This window comes from Macrobrachium nipponense, chromosome 41 (genome assembly GCF_015104395.2).
Source record: "Macrobrachium nipponense isolate FS-2020 chromosome 41, ASM1510439v2, whole genome shotgun sequence".
NCBI classification, from domain to species: domain Eukaryota; kingdom Metazoa; phylum Arthropoda; class Malacostraca; order Decapoda; family Palaemonidae; genus Macrobrachium; species Macrobrachium nipponense.
Genome location: NC_061102.1, coordinates 4,637,842 through 4,653,333, shown reverse-complemented (window position 1 = coordinate 4,653,333; position 15,492 = coordinate 4,637,842). Strand labels below are relative to the sequence as shown.

General features: G+C 44.8%; 1 protein-coding gene across 4 annotated transcripts in view; it reads right to left on the bottom strand.

Moving 5' to 3' along the window:
* Nucleotides 1-15,492, bottom strand: part of LOC135212444 (putative glycerol kinase 5) — a 137,441-nt gene that overhangs the window by 100,073 nt on the left and 21,876 nt on the right. For 2 of the 4 annotated variants that reach the window (XM_064245814.1, XM_064245818.1), the window contains exon 2: nt 7,706-7,899. In XM_064245814.1, the coding sequence (XP_064101884.1) occupies nt 7,706-7,855 (150 nt within the window). In that variant the 5' untranslated portion in view covers nt 7,856-7,899. Of the gene's footprint in view, nt 1-7,705; nt 7,900-8,287; nt 8,490-8,520; nt 10,153-15,492 lie in introns of those variants that run through there. The other 2 variants (XM_064245815.1, XM_064245817.1) reach the window with 2 other exon arrangements.

The following is a 15,492-nucleotide window of genomic DNA, read 5'->3' as shown; positions in this document are numbered from 1 at the left end:
CCTTGATTACTTACCTGCTAAGGCAGCTGACTTCAAAGGTTCCTGCCTCTTGAGTCGCTTTCCCTTAGGAGCGCCAGCCGGGATGAGACCTGTTATGCTGAAACAACTCAATAGTCTGTCAAACTGGGCGAGACCAACAGCGTGACTAGACTTCTGCACTACCTATTCCCCTTTCAATTATCTGCAACCTTGCTCAACCCAACCACCTAACCTTGCAGACTAGATATCTTACCTATCTAGCTAGACTGAGGGTGCTGTCCCAACCAGACCACTCCTCAGACAACCATAAAAACACAAACCCCAAATAAAGGTATATCATACTATAGTTAAGGTTGAGGGGAGGTAGTAACTCCTTTACCCAATAACGAAGACGTAGCTACGTATGGGCCCAAAGAGTAGCACTTCTCGTAATCTACTCTTACCTCTCTGAGGTAATGATAAGCGAATACAGAGTTGTTCCTCCAAAATGTCGAGTCCATTATTTGTCTGACATGTTCTTCTGATATGCCAATGACGTTGAAATAGCCCTCACCTCGTGGGCCTTCACTTTTAAGAGACCGAAGTTCTCCTCACATAAGAGGTGAGCTTCTCTAATTGTCTCCCTCAAGAAGAATGACAATGCATTCTTCGAGAGGGGCCTTTGAGGATCTTTAACGGAACACCATAAAGCACTGGATGATCCTCTTAAATTCTTGGTACGTGACAAATATGCCCTGAGTGCTCTAACTGGGCAGAGGAGTCTCTCCTCCTCTTGACCCACTAAGTTTGTGAGGTTAGGAACCTCAAACGTCCTCGGCCAGGGTTTGGATGGGTTCTCATTCTTAGCGAGGAAGTCGAGCCTTAAAGAACATACTGCTCCGTCTTGACTGAAGCCTACCTGCTTCTCCATCGCCTGAATCTCGCTGACCCTTTTTGCTGTGGTGAGAGCCATCAGAAATAATGTTTTCTTAGTCAAATCTCTAAGGGTCGATTGCGAGAAGGGTTCGAACTTCCTGCCACATAAGAACTTCAAAACCACATCCAAATTCCAAGCCGGGGGTCTTACTGTGTGCTTAGTCGTTTCAAACGACTTCAAGAGATCCTTCAAGTCCGTATTTTGAGATAACTCCATGCCTCTATGCCTAAAGACTGCTGAAAGCATGCTTCTGTATCCTTTTATAGTGGATACGGCCAGCTTAGATTCTTGCCTGAGGAACAGGAGAAAATCAGCAATCTGACTCACAGAGGTAGAGGTTGAGGACACTTTGTGTCATTTACACCAAGATCTAAAGACCTCCCACTTCGATTGGTAGACTCTCTGAGAAGATACCCTCCTCGCTCTTGCGTTCGCTCTCGCAGCTTGCGCAGAAAAGCCTCTCGCTCTGACAAGCTTCTCGATAGTCTGAATGCAGTCAGTTGTAGAGCGAGGGGGTTTTGATGATACCTCTCGAAGTGGGGCTGTTTGAGAAGCTTTGGACTTGGAGGAAGGCTTCTTGGAAAGTCCACTAGCATCTCCACTATCTCTGTGAACCACTCTCTTGCTGACCAGAAAGGAGCTATCAGGGTCATTCTCCCTGTCTCGAGAAGGGCGAACTTCTTGATGACAAGATTGATGATCTTGAACGGGGGAAACGCATAAGTGTCCATCCCTGTCCAGTCCATCAAGAAGGCGTCCACAGCTACTGCTTCCCTGTCCGGGACCAGGGAGCAGTAATTGGGGATTCTCTTGTTCTGGTTGGAGGCGAAGAGATCTATCGATGGCCTCCCCCATAATTTCCACAGTTCCTGGCAAACTTGAAGATTGAGGGTCCATTCTGTGGGAAGAACTTGCCCTTTCCTGCTGAGCATGTCTGCCCTCACATTCTTCTGTCCCTGTACAAATCTCGTTAAAAGATTTACTCCATTCTCCTTTGTCCACAGAAGGAGCTCCCTTGCTGTTTCGTACAGGGACAGAGAATGAGTTCCTCCTTGCTTTTTTATGTAAGCCAGGGCCGTGGTGTTGTCCGAGTTGACTTCTACTACTTTCCCCAAGACCGCATCTTTGAAGGCTTTCAAACCTAATAGGACGGCCATCAATTCTTTCCTGTTGATGTGCCATCCTTTCTGTGTTGCCTTCCCAAGGCCCTAGGCCCGGGCCTCCTTGCTCCCTAGTGTTGCTCCCCAACCTGACTCCGAAGCGTCTGAGAACAACACTAGGTCTGGGTTCTTCTTGTACAGGGATATTCCTTCCCCCAACTTTGCAGGATCCAGCCACCAACTCAAATGTTCTTTGACGTCTGCTGGAATGGGAAAGGAAAAGGAGTCCTCCTGATTCTTCCTGTCCCAGACTCTTGAAAGGAAGTGTTGCAGAGGTCTGAGGTGCAACCTTCCCAGGGAGACAAACTGCTCGAGTGAGGAGAGGGTGCCCAGCAAACTCATCCAATCCCTCGCCAAGCACTTCTCTCTCCCTAGGAATTGCTGCACTTTCTCGAGGCACTTGTTCTGCCTCTCTTGAGAAGGAAAAGCCCGAAAAAGAGCTGAGTCCAGAACTATCCCCAAATAGAGAATCGTCTGGCTCGGTTCGATCTGGGACTTCTCCTTGTTGATGATCAGACCCAGTTCCTGGGTCATCAGAAACGTCTTGTGCAAGTCCTCCAGACACTTGCTCTTCGATTGTGACCTTATCAACCAGTCGTCCAAGTATAGGGATACTCTTATCCCTTCTTGATGAAGCCAAGCAGCCACGTTCGACATTACTCTGGTGAAGACTTGAGGGGCTGTGCTGAGGCCGAAACAAAGGGCTCTGAACTGGAAACACCTGTTCTGAACTACGAATCTTAGGAATTTTCTTGAAGTCGGGTGGATGGGGATATGAAAGTAGGCGTCTTGTAAGTACAGAGACACCATCCAGTCCCCTGGACGGACTGCTGCCAGCACCGACTGAGTCGTTTCCATAGTAAATTTGGTCTTCTCTACAAAGACGTTCAGTGCGCTGACATCTAGAACGGGTCTCCATCCCCCCAAGTTCTTGGGTACTAGAAACAGGCGATTGTAAAACCCTGGGGATTCTAGTTCCAGTACAGGTTCTATGGCTCCCTTTCCCAGCATCTGGTCTACTAGATCTAGGAGAGCCTCTTGTTTCGCAGCGTCCAGTATTGAGCCACTAAGGCTCTTGGGGTTCTCGAAAGTGGCGGCTTTTTCAAGAAAGGGATCTTGTAACCCTCCCTGACGACTGAGAGGGACCAGGCGTCCGCCCCCCTTTTTTTCCAGGCCTGCCAAAAGTATGACAGCCTTGCTCCTACTGCTGTCTGGAGGACTTGTGACTCACTTTCTAGCACGGGATCTAAACGTTCTCCTGCTTGCTCTTCCGCCTGTCTCTTGTCTTCTTCCTCTGAAGTCCGTCCTGGTTGGCGCCCTACCTCGAAAGGGCTGCAAAACCTTCTTTTCCTCCTTCTTTGCAGATGACTCACTCCCTGGTAGGCCCTTCCTTACGGAGCGAGTCAGAAGATCTTGAGTGGCCTTCTGCGTTAGGGAATGGGTAATATCCCTAACCAGCGATTGAGGAAAAAGATGTTCCGAGAGAGGGGCATAAAGGAGTTCCGCCTTCTGCGCGATCGTAACCCCTTTTGTCGCGAAGGAGCATAATAGCGCCCTTTTCTTCAAAACCCCCGCCGTAAACAGGGAAGCCATCTCGTTCGCTCCATCCCTCAGAGCCTTATCCATACAGGCCATAATACTAGTTAAATCATCCATTCCTGTGGCCTGTATGGGTTCTGCTTTCCTGGCCAGCGCCCCAAGGGCCCAGTCCAAGAAGCTGAATACTTCGAAAGACCGAAAAATCCCTTTAATGAGGTGGTCTAGCTCCGTCATGGACCACATCACTTTAGCGGAATTGAGGGCATGTCTCCTGGAAGGATCCACAATCCGGGAGAAGTCCCCCTGGGAGGAGGCAGGTACTCCCAGGCCAAGAGCTTCTCCAGTCTCGTACCACATTCCAGCCTTAGACACCAGCTTAGCTGGAGGAAAAGAGAAGGTGGTCTTCACCGTTTGTCTTCGTTCTTTCAGCCAGTCTCCGATCCTTGCCATCGCCTTCTTTGCCGAAATCGACAACTTCATCTTGATGAAGGCTGACTGCTTCTGCGACTTTTTCCTAACAAACTGTGACTGAGGAGAACGGGGAGCCGCTGGTTTAAACTCCTCTCCATACAGCTCAAGGAGGGAGCGAGAAAGAACTTTATAATCAGCAGCCGCATTAGAAGGTTTATCCTCATCTTCCGATATTTCTTCCAATTCCAGAATTCCTTCTATCTCCTTATCCCTATGGGTAGAAGGAACTAAGTCAGAAGTTCCTTGTTGATCCAAGATGCCGTGTGTACCTTCATCAAACTCTTCCTGATGAGCACCTGCGTCAGGGGAAAATTTCCGATCATCGGATGTATCCTGGCGTCGTGAACTGGAAGCGTCCTGACGTCGAGAGGCAAAAGCGTCCTGGCGCCGAGAGGCTGGAAAATCCTGAGGCTGATCACTTGCCGCGTCTTTGTATCGAGCGCTATATGTGTCTTGATGTCAGGAGCTGGATGCGTCCTTCCGTTGAGAGCTGGATGCGTCCTGTCGTAGAGCACTGTGAGTGTCCTTTAGCCGAGAGATGCATGCGTCCTGATGCCGCGGGCTGGATGCGTCCTGGCGTCAAAAACTGGGTGTGTCCTGCCGCCGAGAGCTAGTTGCGTCTTGGAGACGAGTACTGGATGCGTCCTGACGTGCAGAACTGGATGCGTCCTGTCCGCGAGCGCTGTATGCGTCTTGTTCGCCAGCGCTGCATGCGTCCTGTCGTCCCACTTTGGAGTCGTCCCGTTGAGTGAAAGACTGTCGGGAACGAGAGCAGACGTTCTCCAGGAGAGGAGACCTGAAGGTGTCGTCGTGCCGAGCGACCAAGTCTGTATCTCGGCGTCGAGAATCGGGAGAAGCAGCCTGAACGGAGCCAGACACTTCACGGTGCCGAGAGAGGGAAGGCTTAGCGGGAGAAGAGTGCCGTAACCTCCTTACGTCGCGCGAACGGTGCTGTTCAAAATCCTGACAAGGCGGGGAACCCCGCTCCTTCTTACGCGCTGTCGAAACCTCTACCGGAGTTTCCTCCCTTCATCTCTTCACTGGCAGCTTGTCATCCTTACGTCTGCCCGACTGGGGAGGAGGGCAGCTAAAAGCTTCCACTAGCGAAGTCAGCTGTTCTTGCATGACAGCCATGACAGATCTCGCTACCGCTGCTGGGTCCTGCAGTTCTGAAGGGGACGGGTGTCGAGCCATGCTGGAAGACGGAGAAGGTTCTCTTGAGAATTCCCCGTAATCTGAAGGGAGAGGAGAGCTCTCTTGCCTCCATGCGTCCTGTGGAGAATCATCCTCTCTAGGTCTTGCCCTTTTCGCAGGAGAGGTGTCCAAGTCGTCGTCAGAAGGAAATGGTTCCGGGCTACTCCATCTAGTACTGGAATGGGGCGAGCGATAACGAGTCTGATCAGGACGCTGCCTCCAACTTCTCTTGAGCAGCCTCGACTCCTCATACGGCCATCTGCGTCTTGGAGAGGGGCTCGGAGAAGACGCTACCACTTCCGACACGCCTTTTCTGTGGCGGTCATAAGCAGCCTGGGAAAACGCAACCGGACTGCTTGAGGCAACGGCTGACCGAGGATCAGCTCCTCTCACCCCCTTACGGTCATCGACGTACCTTCTCCCCTGGTCCTGGGAGCTTGGTAGAGGTCTAGACCTAGGGGCATGACAGGATCGATCAGTCGCCACCTCCACTGCACTTTCACAAGCACTATCACTTATTTCACCTTCACTCTTACCTTGCTTTAAGGCTGCAAGTTGATCCTTAAGGACTTGCATCTCAGCCGCCATCCTGACGTACTGAGGGTCATCCAACGTAGCTACAGGTCCTGTCTCAGGAGAAGGAGCTACTACCTCAAGAGCAGGTTCTACTACTACAGGGGTTGAGGGAATAGAAAGGTCTACGCTAGGATCACTTCCAGACCTAGATTTAGATTTAGATTTAGAAGCCCTCCTGACTTGATCTAACTCCTATCTATGCACATAGCGTTTCATTTCCAACCATTGTTTCTCATCCAAAACCTCGCATTCTTTACATCTTTTATCCAAAGCACATTCAAAACCCCTACACCCCAAACAAACAGTGTGAGGATCAACCGAAGCTTTCGGCAATCTCACCTTACACTCCTCATTCACACACACTCGAAACTGTTTCTGAGACATCATAAATCAAAGAACAATCAAAAGAATAATACAAAAAACAAGCCACAAAAGCGATTGCCAATCCACAGAATACGTCACCAATTTAGTAGAAATACAGCGACACATGAAAGCAAGCGAAAAACCCGACGGCGGACTAGCAACAATGTTGACAGTCCAACCGGCAGAGATGATCTGAGGAATAGAAAATGGGAATGATTCCAAGTACCACCCTGTCAGGGTTGTTAACCACCAAACCGGACACCTACCACTCGGTGGTTGCCGCGAGTTTTGAAAAATCTGCCGGACCGATAGAGACTATAGCTATATATATATAACTGCCAGGTAAGTTCTATTCATAAAATTTAGGGGTTTTAAAGTTAGTAACATACACATATATCTGTTTAACAATAATAAACCAGTCCTTGACAATATGTATGTAGTGTGTTCTCAAGTACCAACTGTACTGGGAAAAATCATTATTAATCTCAACTTCTTTTGGGTTATTGTTTCCACCCAACACCCAGTCTACATGAACACAATTTTGGACAAAGCCAGAACTGAATACCTTCTGAATCACATTCAGTTTAAAAAATGTATTAACAAAAAATAAAAAATATACCAAAAATATAAGAAAGCGAGTTCCATACCCTTTGAATCACATAAGGATTTCCACTTCTTCACATAAAGACTGACTGAATAACAATTTTCACTTTCATTTACCTTACACTTCTATTTCTGTTTTTCCACTGATGAATGGTAAATGAGAGAGAGAGAGAGAGAGAGAGAGAGAGAGAGAGAGAGAGAGAGAGAGAGAGAGAGAGAGAGAGAGAGAGAGAGAGAGAGAGAGAGTGTGTCAATACTAGATTACAATCTGCCCAAAATTTAAAAGAAACAGGAAAAAAAAAGTTTCTCTTTCCCTTATTTAAAACTCCCATTTCCATATGAATGTACTGGAGTAAAAAACATGCAAGAAAAAGAAAAATGACAAATTTTTAATCAATTTGTATTTTTCAGAGCTAACAAACCTGAGGTCTTAACAAAAGGATAAATCTTCTCGCGCCAGCTGGAAACAGGTTAAAACAATAAAAGATTGTGGAGTTAGGAATTTGAAATCTGGCAACTCATGCACACACAAGGTGGGAGTTGGTCATTGACCATGCATTGCATCTTGTGACACATAAGTCTTTCTTTAACCGCCTTGGAGAGTAGACGCTTACGCTTTTGCTCTCCTTCCAAGTCGGTTGCTTTGGGCCCATGTTTCTATTTCTTTTCCAGTTGTGTTTGGAGTGTGTGTGTGATTGTGTTTTGTAATACAAATAAAAAGAATAAAATATAAATACCATAATAAAAATAATAGTGACTATGTATTGCATTATTGTACTTTATGTATCAATAATAATGTATATCACCACTTTCAACTGTGCAAACATAGCAAAAAACACAGTAGAGAAGCGACTACAAAGGTCTTGAGAAATTTAAAAAAATATACAAACATGTATTAACTTACCTTTTGCTCTGCTTTTCCATATACTTCAACTCTTTCATTATATATGAAACACCTGATGGTTGTTGTCCCCAGGTCCAGGCTTGCAATATATCTACCTTTCTGAGGCTTCGGTACCTCACCATTTTTAACGACATTCTCTGTGCAACTCATTTTCTTACTTAATCATCCTTCAGCTAACTCTCTGCAGTAAAAATCTGTAAAGTTTGCACAAAAATAATAACATGATAACGTTTTCAATGCATGAGGATCATGTATCTAATTCTATTGCTACGATCAAATCTAACCCTAACTTTTTCAACTGACATAAGACTAAATTAAAACAGCATTTCTTTGCATGAAAACTAAGGGAGATTTTTCCACTGTATGGGCATAAGGCATTCATTTTAAATGGTCCATTTTACATAAATATCTTTTGTTATAAAAAATTTCATATCTGTAGTCACGAACCACAAAAAGTCTAATATCACAATGCAGTACTTTATGTGTAGGAATGTATAGTATGAGAAAATGATCCCTGACATAGAATCTAACAAAAGAACTGAATAACAAAAATAACTATAAAACTTTAAAGGGAGAGTTTACCTTAATATTGGATGTCTTCTGCACAACTATTACTAAACTTAAGGGTGTTATGCACTGTCTGTCTAAGGAGTTTCAATCATCTACAAAGACAATGAAATCCACTGCAACATGATAAACTAATTGTTGAGGGTAACTGATAAACAAAATTATTCATTATCACACAAACATTGCTGGCTCTTCATATATACTGAACTGGAAAACTTTTTCACAGATAAACTGGATGATCTAATTACCCCGTATTCTTGTGTGAACGTAATGATGTTCTGATAGCTGACTTGGGTATTCTTTTATGTTCTGAGAGTTAAATCAATGACAGCCTCGTCAAAACAATCCTAATACGAGACACAAATACTTGAAGTAAAGAGATTGTTATCAGATTGTTATCTAATCTTCATCTCAACCTTTGATTTTATTATAAGGACATCAATTTTCTTTACTTTAGACACAAGAGGTACAATACCAATTGGAATTCTTGAAATAATCTAAAATCACTTTAGGGTTCCATAACAAAATCATACTATTACTTAAAGCTGGAATTAGCAGAGGACCATAATTCTTTAATGAACAAAGCCAAAGGCCAAGTAAGACCTCAACGAGTAAAAGCAATTATTCTTAGCACAACAATGAAAGAGCTGGGAGAAGGGCAACCTCAAAATGTTTGTATTCCCATATACTACATAAACATTTTCAAAATATCAATGCCTCAATATGAGACAAACTTCTTACTTCATACGTTATACTTAGGAGGGCAATTACTAAAATTGTTTATGATTATTCATAACAAATCTAATAAAAAATAATAGGCAATATGAGTCTGTAAGTTGAACCTATCTTCAGTATCTCTACAGTTATATTTTATCTATAGGGCAGCCTGGGTACCTGCAGCCCATTCCTTAAGAGGATATGTATACTTTTTGGACAAAATTATTCCTGGGGTTTAAGTTTCTAAAAATATTTCTGTATGACAAAATAGAACTTATGAGAACATCTATACTGTACAATGATTGCATATACTGTATATGAAATAGTACTAGTACATATATAGTAGTACTTCTTGGCAAATACCTATATGATTGCTACATTATGGTCTGTAATTGCAACAACATAGAAACTTTAAAATTTGTGAACAATTAAAATTATGTATAGAAGGCCAATTTTCTAACCTTTGTCCAAAGTCCTACGAAGCCAAGAAAAGCCATACCTTAACTAATTATCTATCCAGTAATTGTCTGAACCTATCTGACACCCTTTACAAAAAAAAACTTACTTGGAAAGTATTTACATTCTTTCAAAATGAACGCATAAACACGAGCAATCTCCTTCCCATGTACACTACCTCATCTCAGTTAGGACAGGGACCACAAGTGATACAGTATTGTGACCCTGGCACTACCTGAAGATGCCTTTGGCATCTAGGTCCCAGATTGCCCCGGTTGTTTGAACAACATCTGCAACTTAACCCTCCAAAGATTTTGTATCATCATGAACATAATCATTTACAAACATTTATTCTTCCAATATATAGTTCTTGAACTGTTCATTTTATGCTGATCATTCAGCTGTAGTAATTACTTGTAATTACAGTAACCTAATTTTGCCCTTCTGCTTGTGTTTACTAATCAGCCTGAGCACCACTTGTAATTGCCTATTCTGTCACCAAAGCTGTGTGTGTGTGCAGTTTATTTAAACAGCACCAGTTCTCATGTTTTAAAAGATGGTGTTCTGGTTGTCTTGTTGCTACATAAATAATGATTACATATTTTCCTTTAATAATGCCTTTTATGAATGGATTTTGCTAGCTTATTCTTAGATGAACCTTACAAGCTTGTTATTCTTTCATTTTACTCTCTCTGACAACTAGGTTGGAATTAACCTAAAAATTTTGCCTATTTTCAATGTTTTATGCAAAACAAAATTAAAATTGTAACTTGTATCTTATCTGAATCATTATTACAATCATTATACTTAACAGTTTCTTTAACATGGTACTTCACATAGTTACATGTTGTTAACTTTTCATTCTATTCATAAGCTTATTTTATTATCAAGCAAGGTATTTACCAAACTTACATTTAATGCTTTTCTTCAGGATTTATGGCATCAAACCACAACATAAGTGTATTGCAGTCATTGGTAGGTGGCATCAGTCTGTTTTTGTTACATGATTTTAAGGATGAAGATAATTAAGATAATGATAATGAAGTACTACATAGAGATCTAACTATTGTGGAACAGATACAATCAACACCTAATAACACAATCATTTTGCCAGGAAATAAACCCTGCACCTGCTAAAGAAAGATGTTTAGTAACTTGCGAGCTTGATAGCTAATAGTATTTAGAAATGTTATTGTTAGTATACAATAAGGTTTTGTACATACTTACCTGGCAGATATATACTTAGCTTTACGTCTCTGACGTCACGACAGAATTCAAAACTCGCGGCACACGCGACAGGTAGGTCAAGTGATCTACCTTACCCGCCGCTGGGTGGCGGCTGTAAGAACCAATCTCCCTTTCCAGCCAGAATTTTTCCTTCCACCTGTCTCCTGAGGGGAGGCTGGGCGGGCCATCAATCGTATATATCTGCCAGGTAAGTATGTACAAAACCTTATTGTATACTAACAATAACATTTTTGTACATGAACTTTCCTGTCAGATATATACTTAGCTGATTGACACCCTTGGTGGAGGGAAAGAGACATCAATATAAATATGGAAAAAAGGGGAAAACAACACTAGTTGTAGGATGTAAAATACAACCTTGGTTCTTACCTGTTTAGGCAGAAGACTTCGTAGTTACTGTCTATGAGTCTGCGTTGCCTGAAGAGCTTCAGCGAGGGCGTGACCTACAGCTGACAGACTCTTTGGGTCTATCAAAGGGATTTGGTTATCCGCTTACTTGATAGAATCCGAGCAGGATCTGTCAACGGGGATTCGCCCACTTATATGACAGAACCTAACCACTATCATTGCAAGGAGCTCAAACATAAACCGATCACCTAACCAATCTAATCATGTTAGACCTACGAAATGAAAGACATGCCTACCCGCATGTTCTTTCAAACAACCAAAAACTAACGGTTTTAACAACCTAACAAGGGGGAAAATATATACTACAAAGGATATGTCTCAGCTCCCTGCCCCAGCACCGAATCCGCCGATACGTACGGGCCTAACGCGAAGCACTTTTCATACGTAATTTTGACGTCTCTCAGATAGTGGTTTGCGAAGGCTTGAGTTGCAACGCCAGAATGTTGCCTTCATAATATTACTCAAGGATATGTTTTTGTTGAAAGTCAATGACGTGGCAATAGCTCTTACCTCATGAGCTTTGACCTTAAGAACTTTGAATTGACTTTCATCACATATCGCATGTGCTTCTTTCACCAGGCTTCTGATAAAGAAAGAAAGCGCATTCTTCGAAAGAGTCCTCCTTGGATCTCTTACAGAGCACCAAAGGTTGACATCATTGCCCTTAAGTCTTTTCTTTCTCTGCAGATAAAACTTTAAACTTCGTACTGGGCAAAGTGACCTCTCTGCTTCCTCGCCTACTAATGCAGACAAGCCTTGGACTGCAAAGCTCCTAGGCCAAGGATTTGAGGGGTTCTCGTTCTTAGCCAAGAATGAAGGAAGGAATGAACAGATAGCTGCATCTCCTCTGAATCCCACATTTCCTTCTAATGCATGGAGTTCACTAACCCTCTTTGCGGAAGCCAATGCCATGAGAAAAAGTGTCTTCCTCGTGAGGTCTCTAAACAAGGCAGACTGAGGCGGTTCAAACTTAGGTGACCTCAGGAAACGTAGCACTACATCCAGATTCCAACTCGGAATCTCTGGAGAAACCTTTTTGGATGTTTCAAAAGATCTTATTAGATCATGAAGGTCCTTGTCTTCTGAAATGTTTAAGTTTCTGTGCCTAAACACTGCAGACAGCATGCTACGATAACCTTTAATGGTTGATACCGCCAGTCCACTTTTCTCCCTAAGGAAAAGTAAGAAGTCTGCTATTTGGTTACAGAGGTACTGGAAGAGGAAAAGTGATGGTTCCTACACCACCGTCGAAAGACGTCCCACTTCGATTGGTAGACTCTAAGGGTAGAAGGCCTTCTTGCTGCTGCGATAGCCGTTGCAACTCTTGCAGAAAACCCTCTCGTTCTGACCAAACTTTTGACAGTCTGAAGCCAGTCAGATCTAGAGCGGGGAGGTTTTTGTGATACCTGTCGAAGTGGGGTTGTCTGAGCAGATCGATCCTCTGTGGTAATGTTCTCGGAAGATCTACTAACCATTCCAGTACCTCTGTGAACCATACTTGTGCGGCCCAGAACGGGGCTACCAGCGTCATCCTTGCTGCCTCCGATTCTGCAAATTTCTTGAGAGTCTCTCCCAGTATCTTGAATGGAGGAAAAGCATACATGTCTAGACCCTTCCAATCTAGGAGAAAAGCGTCTATCGACACTGCCCTCGGGTCCGATATCGGAGAGCAGTAGTTGGCTATCCTCGCATTCTTGGCTGTGGCAAAGAGGTCTATATGAGGCCTGCCCCAAAGCTTCCACAGGGCCTGGCAAACATCCTCGTGAGAGTTCCACTCTGCAGGCAGGACTTGATCTTTCCTGCTTAGGAGGTCTGCTCTGACGTTCTTTTCTCCCTGTACGAACCTGGTAAGGAGACAAATCTTCCTTTCCTCTGCCCACAGCAGAAGTTCTTTTGCTGTCTCGTACAGGGAGAAAGAGTGAGTCCCCCCCTGCTTCCTGATGTATGCCAGGGCCGTGGTGTTGTCCGAGTTGATCTGCACTGCCGAAGCTCGGACGTGGGGCTCGAAAGCTTTTCAAAGCTAGCCAAACAGCCATCAGCTCCTTCTTGTTGATGTGCCAGGTCACCTGTTCTTTCTTCCAAGGTGCCATGACACTTCTCTTGAGCCGAGCGTTGCTCCCAACCTGTTTCCGACGCGTCGGAATACAACACTTGGTTTGGGGTTCGGAATGTGAAGGGACATCCCTTCTGCAAACCTGAGAGGGTTGGCCCACCAAGAGAGGTCCTTCTTGATTTCTCTTGAGATCTCGAAGGAGAACTCTAGGTTTTGCGAACGACACCTCCAGTTTCGATGTAGAAAGAACTGGAGAGGTCTGAGGTGCAACCTTCCTAGAGAAAGGAATTGCTCCAACGAGGAGTGTCCCCAACAAACTCATCCACTCCCTCGCTGTGCATACGTCTTTCTCTAGGAAGGCTTTGACTTTCCCTGATCCTCGGGCTATCCTTTCTGGAGACGGAAAAGCCCGAAAATCCAGAGAAGCCATCCGAATCCCCAGATAGATACGATCTTGACTGGGGATCAACTGAGACTTTTGAAAGTTCACCAAAAGTCCCAGCGAACTTGCCATGAAAAGGGTCTTTTGTAGGTCCTCCAAACATCTTTTCTGTGACTTGGCTCTGATTAGCCAGTCGTCCAAGTAAAGGGACACCCTGACTCCCTCCAAGTGTAGCCATCTTGCTACATTTTTCATTAGGCCTGTGAAGACCTGAGGGGCTGTTGAAAGGCGAAACACAAGGCCCTGACTGGAATATCCTTCCTCCCATCATGACCTGAGGTATTTCCTTGAAGAAGGATGGATAGGCACATGGAAGTAAGCGTCCTGAAGATCTAGGGACACCATCCAATCCCCTGGACGAAGGGCCGCCAACACTGAGGATGTTCGTCTCCATGGCGAACTTCCTCTTTTTACTCAAAGAAATTCAGGGCGCTTACATCCAGAACCGGTCTCCATCCTCCTGAGGCTTTTGGAACTAGAAAAAGGCAGTTGTAAAAGCCAGCTGAGCATGGGTCGCTCACTAGCTCTATAGCCTCTTTCTCGAACATTTGTTCCACTGCCTGTGTTAAAGCGAGGCTCATGATGGGATCCCTGTACCTGGCCACCAACTCCCTCGGAGTCGTTGTCAACGGTGGTCTTTCCGTAAAGGGAATCAGGTATCCTTTCCGGATAATCGAGAGGGACCAGTTGTCCGCTCCTCTCTTTGCCCAGGCTTCCGAGAATCTTAGAAGCCTGGCACCTACTGATGTCTGGAGGACTACTTCCCTACTTCTTAGCTCTGGAAGAGCGTGAGAAGGATCTACCTCTCTTGAATGGTCTATTACCTCTAGAGGTAGAGGCTCTAGAAGGAGGGCCCCCTCGAAAGGGCTCCTGTCTAGCTGGAGTCTCCTTCTTCGTCTTCGTCTGGAAGGAGGTCCTAGGCTTCCGTGCCGATCTGAGCGAGCATGTGTCCGAGTCGCCTTCGCAGAGATAGATCCTGAGATGTCCTGGATTATCTTCTTCGGGAAGAGAAGAGGCGAGAGCTGCGAATACAGAAGCGAGGCTCTTTGGGCATGCGAGACGGACTTTGTCAAAAATGAGCAGAAGACTGATCTCTTCTTAAGGACCCCTGCTCCAAACAGGGAGGCTACTTTGCTCGATCCATCTCTAACTGCCTTATCAATGCACGTTAGAACACTGTTGAGATCTTCTGGCGAAACAGAATCCGGGTTCTGAGTCTTTTTAGCCAAGACCCCCAAAGACCAGTCAAGGAAGTTGAAGACTTCCAAGACTCTGAACATTCCCTTCAACAAGTGGTCGAGCTCGTTCATAGCCCAGGTAGTCTTAGCAGACAAAAGAGCCGAGCGTCGTGCTGCATCCACCAGTGAAGAGAAGTCCGCGTCTGCAGATGACGGAAGACCCAGGCCTAGTGGTTCTCCAGACTCGTACCAAAAACCTAGTCTGCCCGTAAGCTTGGAAGGTGGGAAAGAAAACACAGTCTTCCCTTTCTCCTCCTTAGAAAGCAGCCAATCACCAAACCCTCTAAAAGCCTTTTTCATTGAGATGGTTGGCTTCATCCTCACACAAGAGGAAACTTTCGTCTTCTTAGAAGTCGAGAATAAAGAGAGAGGAGACGGAGGAGCGACGGGAGTAAGGGAGTCTCCAAACTCTTGAAGAAGGAGATCTGTAAGGATCTTATAGGACGAAACTGAAGAGTCCTTCACTAAATCCTCTTCTGAAGGTTCCACTTCATCCACTGAAGAACCCTCTGCTTCTTTACGAGAGCAGTTGGACTTCTCTAAAGAAGTGCGTCTGTCTAGGGAGTGTCTGGCAGCAGTCTGGCGCCTATCAGGGGAAGCCAAAGCTTCTGGAGAGCTCCTCTCGAATGAGTCCTTCCTACTCTGATGAGTGCGTCCT